This window comes from Propithecus coquereli, unplaced genomic scaffold, assembly GCF_000956105.1.
Source record: "Propithecus coquereli isolate 6110/MARCELLA unplaced genomic scaffold, Pcoq_1.0 Scaffold372, whole genome shotgun sequence".
Lineage (NCBI taxonomy): Eukaryota > Metazoa > Chordata > Mammalia > Primates > Indriidae > Propithecus > Propithecus coquereli.
This window is the reverse complement of record NW_012149419.1, coordinates 818,650-840,587: the sequence shown is the minus strand read 5'-3', so window position 1 is coordinate 840,587 and position 21,938 is coordinate 818,650. Positions and strand designations below refer to the sequence as shown.

At 39.9% G+C, this 21,938-nt stretch overlaps 1 protein-coding gene and 1 pseudogene across 2 annotated transcripts in view; both read left to right on the top strand.

Moving 5' to 3' along the window:
• Positions 1–9,557: 9,557 nt before the first annotated feature.
• On the top strand, positions 9,558–10,305 carry LOC105816444 (annotated as a pseudogene).
• Positions 10,306–15,688: 5,383 nt separating this feature from the next.
• Positions 15,689–21,938, top strand: part of RCN2 (reticulocalbin 2, EF-hand calcium binding domain) — a 14,349-nt gene continuing 8,099 nt past the window's right edge. Inside the window, exons 1-4 of one of the 2 annotated variants that reach the window (XM_012651889.1) lie at positions 15,689–15,730; positions 15,769–16,093; positions 16,468–16,573; positions 19,037–19,233. In XM_012651889.1, coding sequence (XP_012507343.1) covers positions 15,947–16,093; positions 16,468–16,573; positions 19,037–19,233 — 450 coding nt within the window. In that variant the 5' untranslated portion in view covers positions 15,689–15,730; positions 15,769–15,946. The other variant, XM_012651888.1, reaches the window with a different exon arrangement.

The following is a 21,938-nucleotide window of genomic DNA, read 5'->3' as shown; positions in this document are numbered from 1 at the left end:
CATGGGGGTCCCCAGCCCAGAGAAACTGCAGCATGCGGTGGTTTCAGGCAACACCCCTCCCTAGCCCAGGGACTTTCACACATGGTACAGTGGGCTCTGCCCTTGGAGGTGGGCAGAAGCGAGAAAAGCCACTTTGTGTGGCTGGTGTGAATCTGGGGGTCTTTGGTGCTGAAAAATAGCCGGTGGCCTGTTGATTTGGCCGCTGGACCGGCTTAGGTCACCTAATATCTAGTAAGAACATAACTCCAGGGCTTGCTCTCCGGGTCCGGGTAACCGCCAGCATCCGGGTTTGTGGAAAGGGAAGGAAAAATCTGGCCAGAGACCTCAGCAATTGCACCAATTGACCCGTCCCCTCGGAAGCAGCCCTCCAAGTGTGGTTAAAGAGCCCTGAATAATATTTTAGTGGCTCCCTGTAAGGGCAGATCAGGCAACCATAGAAGCACAGACACTTTGGCTTGCAGGCAGCAGCCATGATCTATCTTCCCCTTATCCCCACCTTAAGTGGGAACAGGGTCAAAGTAATCCTTAGGAGTGGCAAGGCCCCTCCCAAAGATCAGAGCATTTGTATACCCCATCCGGGTACTAGAGCCTACCACAGAGACATCAGATTACCTTGATAACTGGCTCCTCCATGTGAACTACAATCAATGACAGAGAGGGTAACCCCATAGCTTATCACAGTATCTTCCATCTCAAGCTATTAGAGTGCAGTGGAGTCATACCCACAAGTGCAATTCACCAGCTTGGAGCTTAAGCTGGGGGACCAAACTCAGTAATCTCCATTAGCAAGAGGTGAAGACACCAGGTCAGAGGTAACCGAACTTGCTAAATACCCCTAAGGCAATACAGGACCAGCATGCCTCTCCCCAGCACTGTCAAGGAATGAGCCTTGGGGACTTGGAGATACGACCATAAACCAGTCCTAGCACCCACAGTTCTCAACCAACTAACCTGATGAGAAAGAATCTGTGAAAGAATGCAGGAAACATGAAAGATCAGAGAGAAAAGTAACCCCCCAAAAGAAATCATTAGGTCCTAAAGAACAGATACCAACTTAAACGAAATGATGAAAATGACAGAGGAAGAATTCCAAATATGGATTGTAAGAAAACTCAGTGGAATTGAAGAGAAAATAGAAACCCAACACAAAGAAGCCACAAGAACAAGCAGGAAATGAATGAAAAATTCTCTAAAGAAATTGAAGTTTTATGAAAGAACCAAACAAAAATACTGGAAATGAAAGAGTCATTCAATGAACTACAAAACACAGTGGAAAGCCTTAAGAATAGGGTGGACCATGCAGAGGAAAGAGTCTCAGAGCATGAAGATAATGCCTATGTGCTAAACAAATCAGATGAAGAAAAAGAACACAGAAGCAAACATATAAGAACATACAAGAACATACAAGAAATGAACAAAACATACAAGAAATGTGGGATTATGTAAAGAAACCAAACATAAGAATTATAGGCATCCTGGAGAGAGAAGAAGAAAATGCACAAGGGCTGGAAAATCTATTTCTCGGAATAATGCAGGAAAATTTATCTGGCCTGGCCAGAAACCTAGATATCGGGCTACAAGAAGCACACAGAACTCCTGGGAGATTCAATGTGAAAAGGCAGTCACCACGTTACATAGTTATTAGGCTGGCCAAAGTAAACACAAAAGAGACAATCATTCATGCAGTAAGATGAAAACAGCAGATAACCTACAAAGAAAAACGTATCAGACTAACTTCTAAACTGAAACCTTACAAGCCAGAATTAACTAGAGACCCATCCTCAATCTTCTAAAACAGAGTAATGGCCAACCTAGAATTCTTTACCTGGCAAAACTAAGCTTCATTTGTGAGGGAGAAATAAAGACTTTCCCAGACAAACAATCATTGATGGAATTTGTGAAGACCAGATGTGCCCTGCAGGAAGTACTCAGACCTGCATTATACACTGAACAGCACAATAAACACCCACCAAAGTAAAATCACTCAAGAGTTAAAGTCCAGAACCTTGATTCCGCAATGGCTCGAGAGGTCAAACAAAATAATAAGAATATATTCAACAGTATAAACAGAAATTTACCCCAAATATCAATTCTCTCAATAAGTGTGAATGGCTTGAATTGCCCACTGAAGGGACATAGACTGGCTGACTGGATTAAAAAACACAAGCCAAGTATCTTCTGTCTTGAGGAAATGCAGCTAACCCACAAAGACGCTTTGAGACTCAAGGTGAAGGGTTGGCAAATAAACTTCCTGGCAAATGGAAACCAAAAGAAAGCTTGGGTAGCTATTCTTATACCAGATAACATAAATTTTAAAACAGCAAAAGTAAAGAAAGACAAAGATGGTCACTATGTAATGGTGGAGGGAAAAATCCAACAAGACTTAACAATTATTAATATTTATGCACCCTACACAGGAGCACCCAGATATACGAAGCAAACCCCATTTGATCTAAATAACATGATAAACAGTAATGCCATAGTAGCTGGGGATTTCAATACTCCACTGACTGAACTTGACACATCCTCCAAGTAGAAAATAAGCAAAGAAATAATGGACTTAAACAGAGCTCTAGAGCAAACGGGTCTAACAGACATCTACAGAACATTCCACCCAAATAAAGCTGAACATACATTCTTCCCATAAGCTCATGGAACTTTCTCTAAAATCAGTCACATCCTAGGCCACAAATCAGATGTCACCAAATTTTAAAAATAGAAATTACACCATTTATCTTCTCAGACCACATTGGTATCAAATTTGAGATCAATTCCAACAGAAACACTGACCACAAAGTCATGGAAATTAAACCATCTATTGCTGAATGACTATTGGGTCAAGGAAGAGATCCAGATGGAAATCAAAAGATTCTTTGAACTAAATGATAACAGGGACACAAGTTAACAAAATTCTGTGGGACACAGCAAAAGCATTCCTGAGAGGAAAACTAATAGCATTAAATGTTCACATCCAAAAGACAGAAAATTCACAAATCAACAAACTAATAAACCATCTCAAGGAACTGGAAAAGGAAGAGTAAATCAATCCTAAACCTAGGAGAAGAAAAGAAATAACTAAGATCAGAGCAGAACTAAATGAAATTGAGAATAAAAGAACTATACAGAAAATTAATAAAACCAAAAGTTGGTTTTTCAAAAAGATAAGCAAAATTGACAGCCCTCTTGCTAGACTGGCAAAAACTGGAAAGGAAAGGATGCTAATAAGCTCAATTAGAAATGAAAAAGTAGAAGTCACTACAGACATCCTGGAAATACAAAACATTATCTTTGAATACTATAAAACTCTATATGCCCAAAAACTAGAAAACATGGAGGAAATGGACCGATTCTTAGAAACACACAACTTCCTTAGGCTAAATCAGGAAGAAATAGAATTCCAGAAGAGACTGATATTAAGCACAGAAATTGAAGCAGCAATTAAAAATCTTCCAACAAAAACAAGTCCCAGACCAGAGGGGTTCACACCTGAATTTTACCAAACTTCCAAAGAAGAACTCATACCTATACTGCAGAAATTATTCCACAACATTTAGAAGGATGGCATCCTCCCCAACTCATTCTACAAAGCCAATATGACCTGGAAAGGAAGCCAGGAAAGGACACAACAACAACAAAAAAATTCCAACCAATATCCCTCATGAATATAGATGCAAAAATCTGCAACAAAATCTTAGCAAACCAAATCCAACAGCACATCAAAAAAATAATTCATCATGACCAGGTGGGCTTTATCCCAGTGATGCAAGGCTGGTTCAACATACTCAAGCCTATAAATGCAATTCATCACATAAATAAAAGTAAGAACAAAGACCATGTGATTCTCTCAATAGATGCAGAAAAAGCATTTGACAAAATCCAGCACACTTTTATGATAAAAATTCTTAACAAAATAGGCATAGATGGGACATACCTGAAAATTATTAAAGCCATATATGATAAGCCCACAGCCAATATCATACTGAACAGGGAAAAATTGAAAGCATTCCCGCTTAGAACTGAAACCAGACAAGGTTGCCCACTATCTCCATTTCTATTCAACATAGTGCTGGAAGTCCTTGCCAGAGGAATCAGACAAGAAGGGGAATTAAGGGTGTCCAAATGGGGGCAGAAGAGGTCAAACTCTCACTCTTTCCTGATGATATAATATTATATCTAGAAAATCCCAAGGATTCAACCAAGAGACTCCTGAAATTAATAAATGAATTCAGTAAAGTCTCAGGATGTAAAATCAATGCACACAGATCAATGGCATTCATATACTCCAATAACAGTCAAGTTGAAAAACGCAACACCTTTCACAATAGCATCAAAGAAAATTAAATATTTAGGAATATATTTAATGAAGGAGGTGAGAGACCTATATAGAGAGAACTACGAAATACTAAGAAGAGAAATTGTAGAAGATGTAAACAGAGGGAACCCCCTACCATGCTCATGGGTTGGCAGAATCAATATTGTTAAAATGTCCATACTACCTAAAGTGATCTACAAAATTAATGCAATCCCTATTAAAATACCATCATCATTCTTTACAGATCTAGAAAAAAATAATTCTACACTGGAGAAGACCTCGTATAGCCAAAGCAATCTCAAACAAAAAGAACAAATTGGGAGTCTATCAGACTTCAAGCTTTACTACAAGGCTGCAGTAACCAAAACAGCATGGTACTGGCACAAGAACAGAGATATAGACGTTTCGAACAGGACTGAGAACCCAGATATAAAACCATCCTCATATTGTCATCTAATCTTTGATGAAGCAGACAAAAATATACATTGGAGAAAAGATTCTCTATTCAATAAATGGTGCTGGGAAAACTGTATAACCACAGCAGAAAATTGAAACTGGATCCCCACCTCTCACGTCTCACAAAAATCAACTCATAATTAATAACAGACTTAAACCTAAGGCATGAAACCTTAAGAATTCTAGAAGAAAATGTTGGGAAAACTCTTGTAGACATCAGCCTAGGCAAAGAATTTATGAAGAAGACCCCCAAAGCAATCACAGCAACAAGAAAAATAAATATATGGGACCCGATCAAATTAAAAAGCTTTTGCACAGCCAAGGAAACTATCATTAGAGTGAATAGACAACCTACAGACTGGGAGAAAATATTTGCATGATACATATCCGATAAAGGGCTGATAACAAGAATCTATATAGAACTTAAGAAAATTAACAAGAAAAAATCAAAGAACCCCATCAAAAAAGTGAGCAAAAGACATGAACCAAAACTTTTCAAGAGAAGACAGAATAATTGCCAGCAAACATATAAAAAAGTGCTCAGCATCTCTAATCATTAGGGAAATGCAAATCAAAACCACAATGAGATATCACCTAACTCCAGTGAGAATGGCTTTTATCAAATGTCCCAAAATAACAAATGCTGGAGTGGATGTGAAGAGATAGGAACACTCTCACCCTGTTGGTGGGACTGCAAATTAGTACAACCCATGTGGAAAGTAATCTGGAGATATCTAAAAGAGCTAAAAATATAAATACCATGTGATCCAGCACTCCCACTACTAGGCATCTACCCAAAGGAAAAAAAGACATTCTGTAATAAAGACATCTGCACTCGAATGTTTATGGCAGTACAATTCACAATTGCAAAGATATAGAAACAACCCAAGTACCCATCAATACGTGAGCAGATTAATAAAATGTGGTATATGTATACCATGGAATACTACTCAACTACAAAAAACAATGGTGAACTAGCACCTCTTATATTATCATGGTTAGAGCTTGAACCCATCCTTTGAAGTGAAGTATCACAGGAATGAAAAACAAACACCACAGGTATTCGCCATCAAATTGGTATTAACTGAGCTACACTAAGGTGCTCGCATGGAAGTAATATTCACTGGGTGCCGGTCAGGTGGGAGGGGTGTTTGTGGAGGTGGGTAAACTCACAACTAATGGATGCAGAGTGCACTGTATAGGGGAAGGGCAAGCTTGTAGCCCTGACTTGGGTGAAGCAAAGGCATTATATGTAACTAAAATATTGGTACCCCCACAATATTCTGAAATAAAAAAAGTCATCCATGTCGTAGCATGTATCGGATTTTTATTTCTTTTCAAGGCTGAATAATATTCCATTTTATGTATATACCACATTTTGTTTATCCATTCATCTTTGATGGACATTTGGATTGTTTCCACTTTGGGCTATTATGAATAATGCTGCTATGAACATTTGTGTACAAGTATTTGTTTAGATCTCTGCTTTTAATTCTTTTAGGTATAGAAGCGGAATTGTTGGATCATTATGGAAACTCCACGTTTAACTTTTTTAGGAACCGCCAAACTGTTTCCATAGTGGTTGCAACATTTTACATTCCCACTAGTAATGCAAAAGGGTTCCAATTTCTCCACATCCTTACCAACACTTGTTATTTTCTATTTTTTTGATAATAACCATCCCACTGAGTGTGAACTTGTATCATGTTGTGGTTTTGATTTGCATTTCCCTAATGATTAGTAATGATGTTTAGCATCTTTTCACATGCTTATTGGCCATTTGTGTGTCTTCTTTGGAAAAATGTCTATTTGAGTCCTCTGTTCATTTTTGAATTGGGTTGTTTTGATTTTTTTGTTATTGAGTTGTAGGAGTTCTTTGTTTTGGGTGCCATATCTAAATAACTGTTGCTTAATCCAAGGTCACAAAGATTTCACCTGTTTTTTTTTTTTTCAAAGTCTTATAAGTTTAGCTCGTACATTTAGATATTTGATCCATTTTGAGTTAATTTTTGTATATGGTATGAGCTAGGGATCCAAATTCATTCTTTTAGGTGGGTTCATTCATGTGCCTATCTACCTATCCCAGCATTATTTGTTGAAAAGACGATCCTTTCCCCAGTAAGTGGTCTTGGCACCCTTGTCAAAAAATCAATTGACCAAAGATGTATGACTTATTTCTGGACTCTCAATTCTAGTCAATTGATCTGTATGTCTATTCTTATTCCAGTGCCATGTTGTCTTGATTATTGTGATCCAGTGGACTTTAATAGGAGCCAAAATAGTAAGTAAAGAGTGTAGATAATAGGGACAACGACCCCTGTGTCCTTTAAATCTTCGAGGGTGACACTAATTTCTGCTACTCTTCATAAGCATGTATGAGAGTTCTAGTTGCTCTCATTCATACAATATTTTGGTCTTTTAAAGATTAGCCATTCTGGTGAGTAGTATTATCTCATTTTACTTTTGATTTGCATTTTACTTTTAACTAATGAGGCTGAACAGATTTTCATATGCTTATTGGACATTTGAGTGTCCTCTTTCCCTGAAGGATATTGTTTTTCTTTTCTTATTGATTTGTGGGAATTCAATACATATTCTGACTGAGTCTTTTGTCAATTATGTATATATTGCAAATATGCTCTCCTACTCCTTGGCCACCTTTTTGCACTCTTAATAGTGTGCTTTGACATAGACATTCTTAATTTTTTTTTAGCAGATGGAGCCTTACTATGTTGCCCAGGCTGGGTGCAATGGCTATTCATAGGCAAGATCATAGCACACTACAGCCTTGAACTCCTGGGCTTAAGAGATCCTCCTGTCTCAGCCTCCCGAGTAGCTGGTACTACAGACAGGTGTGTGCCACCACACCTGGCTAAACATTCTTAATTTTAATATTTTTAGTTTCTGAATCTTTTTCTTTATGTTAGTGCTTTTTGTGTCTTGTTTCATAAAGATGCTTTTCTATGTTGACTTTATTTTCTAATAATGTTTTATTATTCTAACATTTAGTTCTACAACCCACCTGGAATTTATTTGTGTGAAGTAGGGATCAATTATTCCTTCCACATACGGTTATCTAATTGACCCAGTAACATTTACTGGAAAGACTATTTTATTTATTTAATTATAATATATTATCTACAGATTTCTTTGGATTTTCTGCATATAAAATAATGGCATTTGTAAATACTAACAGTTTTCTTCCTTTCCAGTGCTTATACCTTTTATTTCCCTTTATGGCCTTCTTGCACCAGCAAGAATTGTACATTTAGTACAATATTGAATAGCAGTGGAAATAGTGAGCAGCCTTGTCTCTTTAGTAGTCTTAATGGGGAAGCTTTTAATATTTTACCTTTAGGTGTAATGGTTTTGTAGATATTTGTTCTTGGGTTAAGAAAGCATTGAAAGAAAAAAATTGCCAACCTATAATTTGATACCCAGTGTAAATACACTTCCATATAAAGTTGATATAGAGACACTTCAAACAAACAAAAATGGAGACAATTAATCTGCAGCAGACCCACTCTAAAGGAAATACTGAAGGGATTTCTTTAGGCAGAGAAAAAGATTCCAGGTGGAAGCATAGACATGCAGGAAAAAATGAAAAGCAATGAAAAGGGTAAATATGTCAGGAATTCTAAATGAATATTGGTTGTATGAAAATAATATCTTGTGGGCAATAATAACATCAGACAAGGTAGGTTTTATGACAAAAAGCTCTATTAAAGATAAAGAAAATACTTTAAAATGATAAAACATCAGCCTACTAGGAAGATATAACAATCATAAATTTGTATGTCCTAAATAACAGTCTCAAAATATATGATAAAAATTGACAAAACTTGTAGAGAAATAAGCAACCACAGTGAGAGATTATGAAACATATCTCTGAGTACCTGATAATAACAAGCAGACAAAACATCAGTATAGATATAAAAGATCTGCATATACAATTAACAAATCTTACTAATTGACATGTATAGAAAATTGCAAACAACTTTAGAATACAGATTTTTTTCCCCATTGCACATGAGTGGGAACTGTTTCAAATAAGGCAAGTAGAACAAATAATAGACACAATAATGTGTGTTTCCATGCCAGCTCTATACACTCACGTTCTAATTCCACTATTAAGTAAGGGCCAGGTGGGAGTTTCTTCAGCCCGAGCATGTGGGATACCTCTCACTTTGGGAATGAGTAGAATTTAAGAGCAGGGACCAGGAGTTATATTTTGGAGAGGTCTCAAAGGTCTAGCTTGTTATACTCAATTCCGAAATAGATTATATTTTTCCCAGAGGTCACACGAATCCAAATGAAGCAGTATTTAGGGTGGGAGGTGGAGACATGCAACCAGGGAGGAAAAACATACCAGGCAAAAGCGAATTGATACAGAAAAACTCCTGAGATGGAGTGTGGATATTTGCTGAGGATTTTTAGGAGATTCCCAGTTCTTCTCGTTCATTCTGGACTGTGTTTCTCTGCTTTTTTAAATTTTTATTTATTTATTTATTTTTGCTATTTCATTAATAGTAGTAGCTTCCTTTGTATGCCATTGCTGCGTGAGGCATGTCTGCCTGCCATGGCTGGAATGTTTTTGTCTCCTCCAAAATTCCTCTTCAGCCTTTGGATCCCGGCGGCTGGGCCGAGCTAGCGGTGGCCCCTCCTCCGCTCTCCACGCCCACTCTCCGCCACCGTGAAGGAACCCGCCATCTCCTTCGCCAAGGACTTCCTGGCCAGTGACAGCGCTGTGGCCGTCTCCAAGATGGCTGTGGCCCGGATCTAGCGGGTCATGATGCTGCCGCAGATGCAACTTGCCAGCAAGCATATCGCTGCCCACAAGCAGAACAAGGCAAGGAGGGACAATTTAGCCAACGTCATCCGCTACTTCTCCACGCAAGTCCTCAACTTGACCTTCAAGGACAAGTACAAGACGGTCTTGTGGGGGTGGGGGCGGGGGTGGACAAGCACACAGTTCTGGAGGTATTTTGCAGGCAACCTGGCCTCCGGAGTGGCAGCTGGGGCCACCTCCCTCTGCTTCCTGCCCCTGCTGGGTTTCACCAGAACCCGCTTGGTCGCCGACGTTGGGAAGTCGGCCACAGAGTGGGAATTCCATGGGCTGTGTGGGAGACTCCCTGGTGAAGATCACCAAGTTCAGTGGGACTCAGGATCTGTGTTAGGGCTTCGACGTCTGGGCGCGGGGCATTATCATCCCAGCAGCCCACTTGGGCGTGTACAACACAGGTAAAGGCATGCTCCCCGGCCCCACGAACACCCACATGGTGGGGAGCTGAGTGATAGCCCAGTCCGTGATGGCTGTGGCCGGCGTGGTCTCCTACCCCTTCCACACCGTGCAGCGGCAGATGATGCATTCAGGACGTGGAGCTGACATCATGTACAAGGGCACCCTCGATTGTTGGAGGAAGATCTTCAAAGACAAAGGCAAAGCCTTCTGCAAGGGCACATGTTCCAATGTCCTCAGGGGGATGGAGGAGGCCTTGGTGCTGGTCCTGTACCACCAGCTAAAGAAAATGGTCTAAATGCATCTGTCCCCTGACAGGAGAGTGGGACCAGAGAGTCATGTAGAATACTTAACTGTCACAGACCATCCACTGTGGAGAAATTCCAGTCATCTGTCCTGGCCAGATCCTATCTGTAGAGGGCTGGGGAAGGCTCTAGAAAAAGGGGCTCATTGTGATCGCGATGACCATCGGCAGCTGATTCCATATATTGATTACTGGGGGGAGGGAATCATGACATCACGTGGGCCACTCAGACCCAGAATCCAGATACTCGTAGGAACCGCGTTGTGTTTAAGTATTTAAAACAAAAGAACCATGTCTCCCATTTGTACTTAAGCGTTAGCTCCTCTTTTGCACAGCCAAACATTTGCAGTTATGTTGTATCTTGGGCATTCTGCTGCAAAACAATAAGAACAGGACACTGAAAAAAATTCATGTTGAAATAATCTCTAATGCACCAGTATTAAGAGGTGCGACCTTTAGGAGGTGATCGAGTCATGAGGGCTCTGCTGTCCTGAATGGGATGAGATGCCCTCACAGAAGGGCTTCCATCCCTTCTGCCATGTGAGGACACAGTGTTCCTCCCTTCCAGAGAATGCAGCAACAAGGTGCCGTCATGGAAGCAGAGAGCAGCCCTCGCCAGACACCAATCCGACCCATGCTTTGATCTTGGACTTCCCAGCCTCCAGAGCTGTAAAAAATACATTTCTGATCTTTATAAATGACCCAGTCTCTGGTATTTTGTTATAGCAGCACAAATAGACTAAGACCCTACCTTTAAAAGTATATATACTGTACACAGAAAAACTCTGGAGTGTTAAACACCAATGTTAATAGTAGTTATTTATGAGAATGAGGTTTGTGATTTTTTTTTCCTTTTTGCTTGTTTGTATATACTGATTTTCCTAAAATAAACAAGTAAGCATGATAACTTGTGTAACTTCTTGTTTCTGCACTACATTGCAGTACAAACCTTTTTATTTGTTTATTTTGAACAGAAATCAACCTCAAAAACTCACAGAACTGAGTTTGATCTTGAATCCAAAAAAACAAAGCCCAAACCATTCACAGGTCCCTGAACACCATCTTGTGATGGAGTTGCAATCGGAGCAACTGCATTTTCTCTTTGTCAGTCGGATCCTTGAACATGCAATGCATCGCGTGACTCTAAAGCAATGACTGAGGTTTTTTGTTGTTTTCTTTTTCCCTACAAACAACACAGAACTTGTAACTTCAGGGAGTAATGTCTTTCAAAGTTGTTCTGCTTGCATCAATTTTGGATTTCCTTTCATGAAACTGTCTTCAGAGTTGGTTTTAGTAATGCCAAAGTATATCAATTTCATCATCATTCATGAGAAACTCTTGCGTACAATCTCTCTCTTCTTTTTTATCCTTCTTTCATTGCCTTCTTTTAGCTAAGTATCACCCCTCTTTCTTAGTGTTATTTTTACTGCTATTGTGTTTGACTAAGACTTCAAGGATCTATTGTTGAAAACCTGGTGAAAAGAGTGTGGGAAAGGGTTCTGAGGCATAATAAAGCTGGGACTTGGGGAAGGGTACAGAGAGGGGGCTAGACAGTTTGAATGTGGGGCTCAAAGATAAGGTGACCATATAACTTATCACCCCATTCTGGGATACTTTCAAGTGTGAAGGGAGCATGATTGATAATCATGCCAGGTCAACTAGGAGGTATGGTCACCCGATGGGTATAGGGAACGAGCCAGGGAAGGCACTCTGTCTGTCCACTTGGGCTGCCTTGAGGGCAAGAGACGCACCAGTGTAACTGGCCAAGGGCCATAAATGTGAATTGCTGGAAGTAGAGGATGGCTTCTGTTTGAGGATGGAGCTATCATTACATTTGATCATTGGGACAGATTCATCTTTAATTTAGGGAAATCTCATTCAGTGACAAATGGTTACATTGAATTTCTTGGAAGTATTTCTAATAAGTTATTAAGATTTTATGACTATTTACTTTTGGATGTTCCTTAGAAATGAAAACATTTTCTAGGCATTGTGATGGACCCACCCGCCAACATATTTTCTGTCATCCTCTAAGACTCCACCACAACTCTGAAATTCTCACATTTCCTTCTCCCCTCAAAAGACTGACAAAAGATTCAACAACCAACAAGATCCCCCTAATTGCATGATCATTCAGTCTAAGTTGTTCTCCCATTCACTGCTGTATAGTCTATTCCTTTGTCTTGTGTTTTTCATCTGAACAAAGCTGCAAACTCATTGAGTTTGTTGGCTTTTCCACTTAAGTTGTTTATTGTGCCAAATCTCATTCCTTCCGGTGGAAATCAGCCTGTAACCCAAGTGTCCACACCATGTGTTAAGTGAGTATTGCTCTGTTTTTTAAGCCACTGTTCACACACATCTTACCGAACTCAAAAAGTAAGAAATCTATAGACTCTTTCTTTAAACAGTTTCAAAGTTAACTCTACTACCTATAAAACATACTTCTAGAAGAATGCCAGTATAGCTGAATTCATTCATTCCACAAAAATTTGCTAAATTCCTTGTATTGATAGGAGTACTAGAAGAAATCACACAGTTCCTGACCTCAAGGCTCCCATAGCCTTGTAGTAATACCAACAAACAATTTTAAAAAAATCATTGAACTGTACATTTAACACTTGTGCACTTTACTGTATATAAATTATACCTCAATAAAAATGTAAATAAAACCAAATTTGCTACATGCAATTGGCTTTTGTAGATCAAGAAAATTAATCTCTGGGTTGCTTTTTTTTTTTTTTTTGAGACAGAGTCTCGCTCTGTTGCCCAGGCTGGAGTGCTGTGGCATCAGCCTAGCTCACAGCAACCTCAAAGTCCTGGACTCAAGCGATCCTCCTGCCTCAGCCTCCCAAGGTGCTGGGACTGCAGGCATGCGCCTCCATGCCCAGATAATTTTTTCTATTTTAGTTGCCCGGCTAATTTCTTTCTATTTTTAGTAGAGATGGGGTCTCAATCTTGCTGAGGCTGGTCTCGAACCCCTGACCTCAAGCGATCCTCCCATCTCAGCCTCCCTGAGTGCTAGGATTACAGGTGTGAGCCACCACGCTCGGCCTGGATGCTCATAATGCTTTTTTTGACAAGCTACTTATTTTATATATTTATTTTTCCCTGAGTAGAATGGATTAATTACAGGTAATGACATTGGATCAGTCACCCCTGTCTTGAGCATAGGTCTTTACTGTAATCTGCTTCCAAACAATCCTAACTAATAAAATTGTGGATTTTAAGAGATGAAAAGATGCTTAGATGCTTCTTCAGGGGCTCTTAACTTTTTCTGCCACATGGATCCTTTTGAAACTCTGATGAAAGCAAAGCTATAGACCTCCTCCCCAGAAATGTACATATGCCCAAGCGTGTTGGCTTAACATACCACTGAAACCCATGCAGGGACCCACTTAGGAGCCCAAACATCTCAAATTAAGATTCCCCAGAGCTCACCCAATCCTTTTCCTCAGATGAAATAAAGGGAAAACTGCCTGTTTAGGGACCAAAGAAAGACGGAACCCATGCCTTCTGATGCTCAGACATTTATGCTGTTTACCTCATTGCTTCTTTAGATACCATTAGATTCCCTCTGTCCCAAAATCTCCATCTGTGGAGTCCCTGAGTTTAGAAGAACTTCCATACTACCTTGCATCCTACCCTTTTAATCGGAGTCACATCAGAAGCTGGTCAAAGTTTACCTTTTACTTATTGGGGAACAATAGGTACAAAGCTGAGTTCGTTCTATTAAATGGAGGCATTTATCTCTTTTTTTCTTCCTTAGAATACCTCAAAACCCAGAACTGAAGTTAAAATTAAAATGATCCAGTGTTGAAGTCTTTTCCTTCCTTTTCAGTTTCTTTGTTTTAATGAAATCAACTCTGAATTATCGACTATATTTACACTCTGAAATTTAAAACTTGGTTCTTCATTAATCTTTATAGCATTAGAAAGATTGAGGCTGGGCATAGTGGCTAATGCCTGTAATTCTAGCATTATGGGAGGCCAAGGCAGGAGAATCACTTGAGGTCAGGAGTTCCAGACCAGCCTGAGCAAGAGCCAGACTGTCTCTACAAAAAATAGAACATATTAGTCGGATGTGGTGGCATGCAGCCAGCTACTAGGGAGGCTGAGGCAGGAAGCTTTCTTAACCCCAGGAGTTTGAGGCTGCAGTGAGCTATGATGATGCCACCGCACTCTAGGCAGACGACACAGCAAGACTCTGTCTCCCCTGCCCCCACAAAAAAAGACTGAATTTATTCTTTGTTCTGTAAGCCTTTTAATGGTCCCTGACCAAACAATAAAATTCCAACCTGACCCAGAAAATTTGTGCAACTTGTGCCCACTCAGTTTTTCAATTTGGAATAGGATTCTTGCTCCCAATCCAAATAGAGAATGTGAAAAGTTAAAGTGGACCCAGAAAGCCTTTTCTTCTGTATGAAAGCCCTGATCGTAAGTAGAGTAATTAATTTTAAAAAAGGGTTCAAGCTGCAGCCTACAATTTTCTTAGGGTTTAATGTGCGCAGGATGAGGTGGAGACATTACACAGACCTGAGAATAGACATGGGACAGAAGCCACGCGTATATGCATTCTACCCATAAAGGTTTCTCTAGGTACTTGCTAGCTATTCCTCCTGCGCAATCATCTTTTGCTTTTCTACCTGCCTGGGTGAACGCTTGCATTTATTGAACACTTCGGCATATAAGCCAGCTACTGCTCTAAACGCATTACGTTATTTAATTTAATCCTCATAACAACGCTTTAAGGTAGTCTCATTACTATGCCCATTTTATAAATGAGCCAACAGGTTTTAAGGGGCCGAGAAACTTGGCTAAGGTCACATCACTTGTAAATCGCGAAATCGAGCATCAGATACAAACATATGGCTGTCCTTCCTGGGTCTGAACGCCCTACTCTGGAAAAATAAGGAAGTAGAGATACACTGAAGACTGGGAAGTACATACTGTTGGTCGGCTCCTCAGGCAAAGATTTTTCTAGATATTATATTGTTTTCATCGAAATTTCCAGCCTCTCTCGTCGATGGAAGCCAGGAGGGACATTGGGAGTGGTGAGGAAGTTTCTGGTAGGAACAAGGCTGATAGGAAGAGGCAGGCCGGGGGTGGGATGGAAGCGTGTTTTTCGGAGGGTGCCGGCTTCGGCAGGGTGAAGGCGCGAGGGCCGTCCTCCCCTCTCCGCGGCCCCTCCCCTCTCCGCGGCCCCTCCCCTCTCCGCGGCCCCTCCCCTCTCCGCGGCCCCTCCCCTCTCCGCGGCCCCGGCCTGCCTCCGGGAGCTCTGGGGCCTGCTGCGGACCGCCAGATCGCGGCAGCCCGCCCCCAGCGCCGCGCTGTCCAATCATAGACGCGACATGGCGCTCCTCCCCTCTGCTGCGGCCATATAGGCCTAGGCCTGGCGCGCCTCCGCACCGCAGTGGTCCGCGTCTCCGGCTGGGAGGCTCAGAGCTGCAGCCGCAGGAGCCGCAGCGCCTGTTGCCCCCCTCCGCCATCCGCTCCGCCATCCCCTAGGCGTTCCGTCTGCCGCACCTCACGTACGCCGCGCCGCCTCTCTGTAGTCGCCCTCGAAGCGCCATAACCGGCCTGAGCCCCCGGCCGCCTCCCTCCTCACGTCTCTCGGTGTCCTCGGCTGGCCGGAGCGATGCGGCTGGGCCCGGGGCCCGCGGCGCTGGGGCTGCTACTGCTGCTGTGCGCCGCGGCGGCCGGCGCCGGTAAGGCCGAGGAGCTGCACTACCCGCAGGGCGAGCACCGCAGCGACTACGACCGCGACACGCTGCTGGGCGTCCAGGTGAGACGGCCAGGCTGGGGGCCTGGAGGGCCTGGCCTGCACCGCCGACGCCGCGGGCTTTGTCCGGGACAAAAGGGGAGAACGGGCGAGGCCTGGCCGGGGCTGCCTGACAATGGGGGCCAGGCGGGGCAGCGCTCGCCCTCTGGGGCACCCCGGGGCCTATAAAACCTGAGGATATAGCGCGGCCGAGAGCTGGATCCCTTCTACTCTCCCGACACTGGGCGGGATCTTTGAGGGTGGGTAGGGCCTGGAGGGCAAGTGTGGGTCACCCCAAAACCTCTCGGCAAATGAGGCTTCTGGTAGCCTATTTTTCTCCACCATTTTGCCCCACTGATAGTAATGCTTGACTCTCCTGTGTTTCGTTGCCCCCCAAGGAAGAAGTTGATGAATATGTTAAACTCGGCCACGAAGAACAGGAAAAAAGACTGCGGTCGATCATAAAGAAAATTGACTTGGACTCAGATGGCTTTCTCACCGAAAGTAAGGACTGTCCTACACAACTAACAATGGAGAAATCCTTTTGTAGGAAACAAACATTTTAAGTACGAGTTTCTTTTGAATGTAGATCGCTAGTGTTCCAACAGGTTAATAAGTACTGTGAGGGGAAAAAAGGACGTGGAGAGTAGATTTTATACCTGGAAGTCTTTAGACATGGAATACCAAGTAAAACTTAGTGCTTTCTCCAGTTATATATAAACATCATTGACCCTGTAGGGTATGTGCAGTCATACCTTGAGACACCCTCTTCCTCATGTGACTTGTGTCAATGTCAACAGTATGATTCATTTTAGAGAAATATGTCCCCAAACCTTCTTAAGGCATTAAATGATTTATTGCTCTTTCGATTTCTGCTTCATTAGAATTTGAAGAATTTGCTTCTTTTTATAAGCTGGTAGAAAAAGACCTGTTGCATGTGGAATATATTTATTATAACATCATAACAAAATGTTAGAGCTGGTTGGAGCCTTAGCATAATCTTGCCCACCTCTTTGTAGAGATGAAGAAATGAAGCTCACAGGGGTAAGTGTCTTGTACAAATAAGTGGCAAAACCAGGACTAGAATTCTGCTTTTAATTTAGTTTTTAATATCCTTAAGTTTAAAAAACTTCTGAGTGGTTTTAGGTAGGTTCTCCAGTCAGAAATGAAATGCACAGGCTATTAAAAGAATGTTCTAAATAAATTGCTGTGCAACTGTCTTTCCCTGTTGTTTAAGTCAAGTGACGAACCCTGTCAACATTCCAAGTTGATCTTCAAAAAAAATTCAGAAGGTTATTACTGTGATTATAATTTAGCTATTTTGCTGTAACTCACATTTAAGTGCTGCTCAGCATCCAAGGAATGATGTTGTTGGAGAGAATTGCAAACTGGTAAGTTTAAAATGTGCTGTCAATGAAGTATTCACATTGGTACCCTCAGGAATATTAAAGTTTTTTTCTTCTACTGAAATAATAATGACAACAAAACCTTTGGATTCCAGTTATCCAACATAAGAATAAGTCCATTTTTGGTTACACTGGAGTACATACAGAACAAGTTGATTTGGAAGACTATCTGGTACCTGTTTGTCAGGGCCTAGACAAGTTAAAAAAAAAAGTTAATAGTAAGCTTTTTAAAAAATTAAAAGTTAGGAAGAAATCAGTCCAAATCTTTATTTTACAGATGAGAAAAAAGCTTGAGATGGTAAAGTACTCCCTGATGGGAAAGCTGAAGTGTGAACCCACATTTCCGATCCCTGTTCCATTTTATTTTCTACTATGCCACAATGATCTCTTTAAATGAACCAGAAGAAAGATATGTGGTTCTTAAGGAAGCCCTCATTCTCCTTGAGGACCTTAAGAGAATTTTGGTAATTTGCACTTCGAGGGTGAGGAATGGGCTGAGAGTTTCCTAAGAGATAGCAAAAGTCAGTAGGAGTTTAGGCTTTGAAGCCTAATGTGTTTGAATCTGGACTCTACTTATTAGCTGTGAAGCCTTGGACCTTTCTGAACTTTAAATTCCTCAAGTGTAAAATAGTGATGATTATAATTGCCTTGTTTTGAAGATTAGAGATAATATATTTGGAGGACCTGATGATGTAGTAATTGATCAATACATGGTTACCATGGTAGTTACTATTCTGCCCTGTTTCAGCTTTTTTATTCACTTGATTGCTCCTAAACCAATAGAGGAATACCACTCTTTAAACCAAATGGTATATTACCTTTAAACCAAGTGTATAAAGTTGATCTGGAAGTGGACATTTGAGATTTAGAAACTTTTTCCCCATGTCTTCATGAATCAAGTTTAGACAGATAGCTATTGTAAGAAGGGCATACATTGCTACTCATAATTTTGTTAAAATTTTCTCCAGATGTTTTATGACATTTTTAAAGGGAATATTCTATAACTTTTCAAACTTCAGTAGCTTGAATACCTTTTCACAATTTAGACCATATCTACTTACCATCTATTATTTCCTTAATATAGTTTTGATTCAACTCACATAAAAGCTACTTTAAAGGACAATTAAATAAATAGGTAATTATTCAAATATTTGTGTGTCCTGAGAGATTTGTAGTAGTTAGCCAAAGTTATCTGCAATGTTTTGGATAATGTTAAAAAAGTAAAGTGTTATTTTGGCCAATTGGTAATTCGTTCAACAAATACTTACGGAGCCAGGTACTTTGTAGGCATTTGGTGTACATCAGTGACCAAAACAGACCCAAACTCTCTGTACTTATGGAGCTCACATTCTATTTAGATCACATGTTATAATATTCTTAGACTCCAAACAGCTCTCCCCACCTCCTACCCCTATTTCTATTAACACTACTAGGCCAATTGTCACTCAGTATTTGCAAACATTGAAGATTTTGTCTTCTTTGAGAAAAGGTTTAGAAATCCTCAGTCTTTCACATGTAAGAATTACTATCATATTCATTTTGTTCTGGGAAATTCTCATAGGTGAACTCAGTTCATGGATTCAGATGTCTTTTAAGCATTATGCTATGCAAGAAGCGAAACAACAGTTTGTCGAATATGATAAAAACAATGATGGTAGCGTGACATGGGATGAATACAACATTCAGATGTATGATCGTGTGATTGATTTTGATGAGAATACTGCTCTGGATGATGCAGAAGAGGAGTCATTTAGGCAGGTGAGTGCAGGTGCACAAACTGTTCCTTTGGATCATATCTGTTCACTTTACTTTCCCGCGTGAATGAGCACAAGAGGGCCTGAGGTCATAGACTGGATTGCCTTGTTTCCTAGACAATCACCTGTTCCACTTCAGTGGTCATTTTGATGGTTTCCTTTCTAGCCAGATTTAGGACTCTCATTCTGGATTGCCTGAATTATACTTGCATCTGTTTTTCTCAACTGCATCATTTATTTGTCCTTATTTTCAGAGTTGCTTTTTTATGTATTTTGAATATGTATCTCAATAATTTATTTTTAACATCATTGAACAGTTTTATATAATATTTACTAAAAAGGTTATAGTGGCGCATTCTGTTTTTAAATACATACTTTTATATAACTCACTTTAAAAAATTTTAATAGTGGTAAAATATATACAGTCAGCCCTCTGTGTCTATGGGCTCCAAATCTGTGTGTTCAACCAACCTCAGATCAAAAATATTTAGAAAAAAATTACATCTGTACTCAATATGTACATTCTTTTTTCATTATTCCTTAAATAGTATAGCGTAACAACTAATTACTTAGGATTTAAATCGTAGTTGGTATTATAAGTAATCTAGAGATGATTTAAAGTATGTGGGAGGAATGTGCGTAGGTTTATATGCCATTTTATATCAGCATCCTTGGATCTTCGTATTCAAAGAAGGTCTTGGAACCAGTCCTCATGGATATTGAGGGAGGACTGTATAACAAATTTACCGTTTTAACTATGTTAAAGTATACAGTTCAGTAGTTTTAAGTGCATTCACACTGTTGTGCAATCCATCTCCCAAGCTCTTCTCATCTTGCAAAACTGAAAATCCATACTCATTAAACAATAACTCCCATCCCCTCCTCCTGCCAGCCCCAGGCAACCACTTTTCTTTCTGAATTCTCTATGAATTCGACTACTCTAGGTACCTCATCTAAGTAGAATCATACAGCATTTGTCTTTTTGTGACTGGCTTATTTTGCTTAATATAGTATCCTTAGGTTTGTCTGTGTTGTAGTGTATGTCAGAATTTCCTATCTTTTCAAGCCTGAATAATGTTCTATACAGTACTGGTTGAGTACATATAATCCAAAAATCCAAAATCTAAAATGCACCAAAATCCAAAACTTTGTGAGCACTGACACGACACTCAAAGCAAGTGCTCATTGGAGCATTTTTGGACTTTGGTTTTTGGATTAGTGATACTCAGCCAGTAGTTATAATGCAAGTATTCCAAAATTCAAAAAAATTTGAAGTCTAAAACACTCTGCTCCCAAGCATTTAGGATAAGGTATACTGAACCTGTATGTAACAAATTTTGTTTATTGATTCTTCTGTTCATGGTTGCTTCAGCCTTTTGGCTATTGTGAACAATGCTGTTATGAACATGGTGTGCAAATCTCTTTGAGATCCTGCTTTCAGTTCTTTTGGGGATGTACCCAGAAGTGGGATTGCTGGATCATGTGATAATTCTATTTTAAATTTTTTGGGAAACCACAGTACTGTTTTCCATAGTGGCCACACACTATTTAAAATAACTCATTTTTGAAGATTTAGTATCACTGTGAGTTTTATTTAATTGTGTCCCATGGTTTTTAATTTGTTGAAATATATGCTCTTAATTAAGCAGAGCTGAGGAAGAGTTTTTATTTAGGAATTAGTAGGAACTTTTCAAGACCTCTGTGAAGTCTGTTAAACTAAAAGTATATCAACACAAATGACTATAAACTTGAGAAGTTGCTATTTCAAATACTTTTGTATTTTGAAGGTAATTTTAAACAATTTACTATAGGAATTAACTCACCTTAAAAGCATCACTAGAGTTCTTCATTTAAGCCAAACCATGGTGTGATAATGACTTCCTTGCCAGGGAGCAACAAAGAAGTGAAATACATTTAAACTCTTACTAAAATTAGATTCTCATTATGTTTTTTATTTTTTTTCCATCACTTAAAAAATTTAATTACTATCTCATCAAAAAATAAGAAGTCTGTATTCTTGGGAGGGGGTGATATAATAGATGATGGTGTTGAGAAGAAAGTCTTCACTTTGAAGAGATGTATGATTCATTAATATTAACTATTTATGAACAATTCTTTTAAAAGATGTCTGGTTTTAATGCTATGTTCTCTGGTTAGTACATGTTGATTATAAGACTCTACTTTTAAAAGAATGAGTTAGATGAATCTTAATAGCCTAAAGGAATTGATGGATCCCAAAATGAACATTTTTCAATGGGAGTCCTCTTGGTTATTCTTTGACCATCTAGGAATATGTCTCTATCTTCGTGAAGTTCTAATCATACTTTTTTAGAATTTGATAAAGTAACTTCCTGCATGGGCCTGTGGTCCCAGCTACTCAGGAGGCTGAGGTGGGAGGATCCCAAAGCCCAGGAGTTCAAGGCCGGCCTGGGCAACATAGTGAGACCTTACCTCTAAAGAAAATAAAATAACCTCCTAAAAATTGGTATGGAATGTAAAGATGAACCCAGAAATGATGTGCATTATTCTTCAAAATAAAAAATAAAGAGTAGTTGTAATAGGAGTGTTCTAATGCAAAGAAATGATAAATGCTTCAGGTTATGGATACCTCAGTTACCCTGATTCAGTCATTAAACATTGTATGCTTGTATCAAAATATCACATGTATGCCCAAGATTTGTACAACTATTGTGTATCCAAAATAATTAA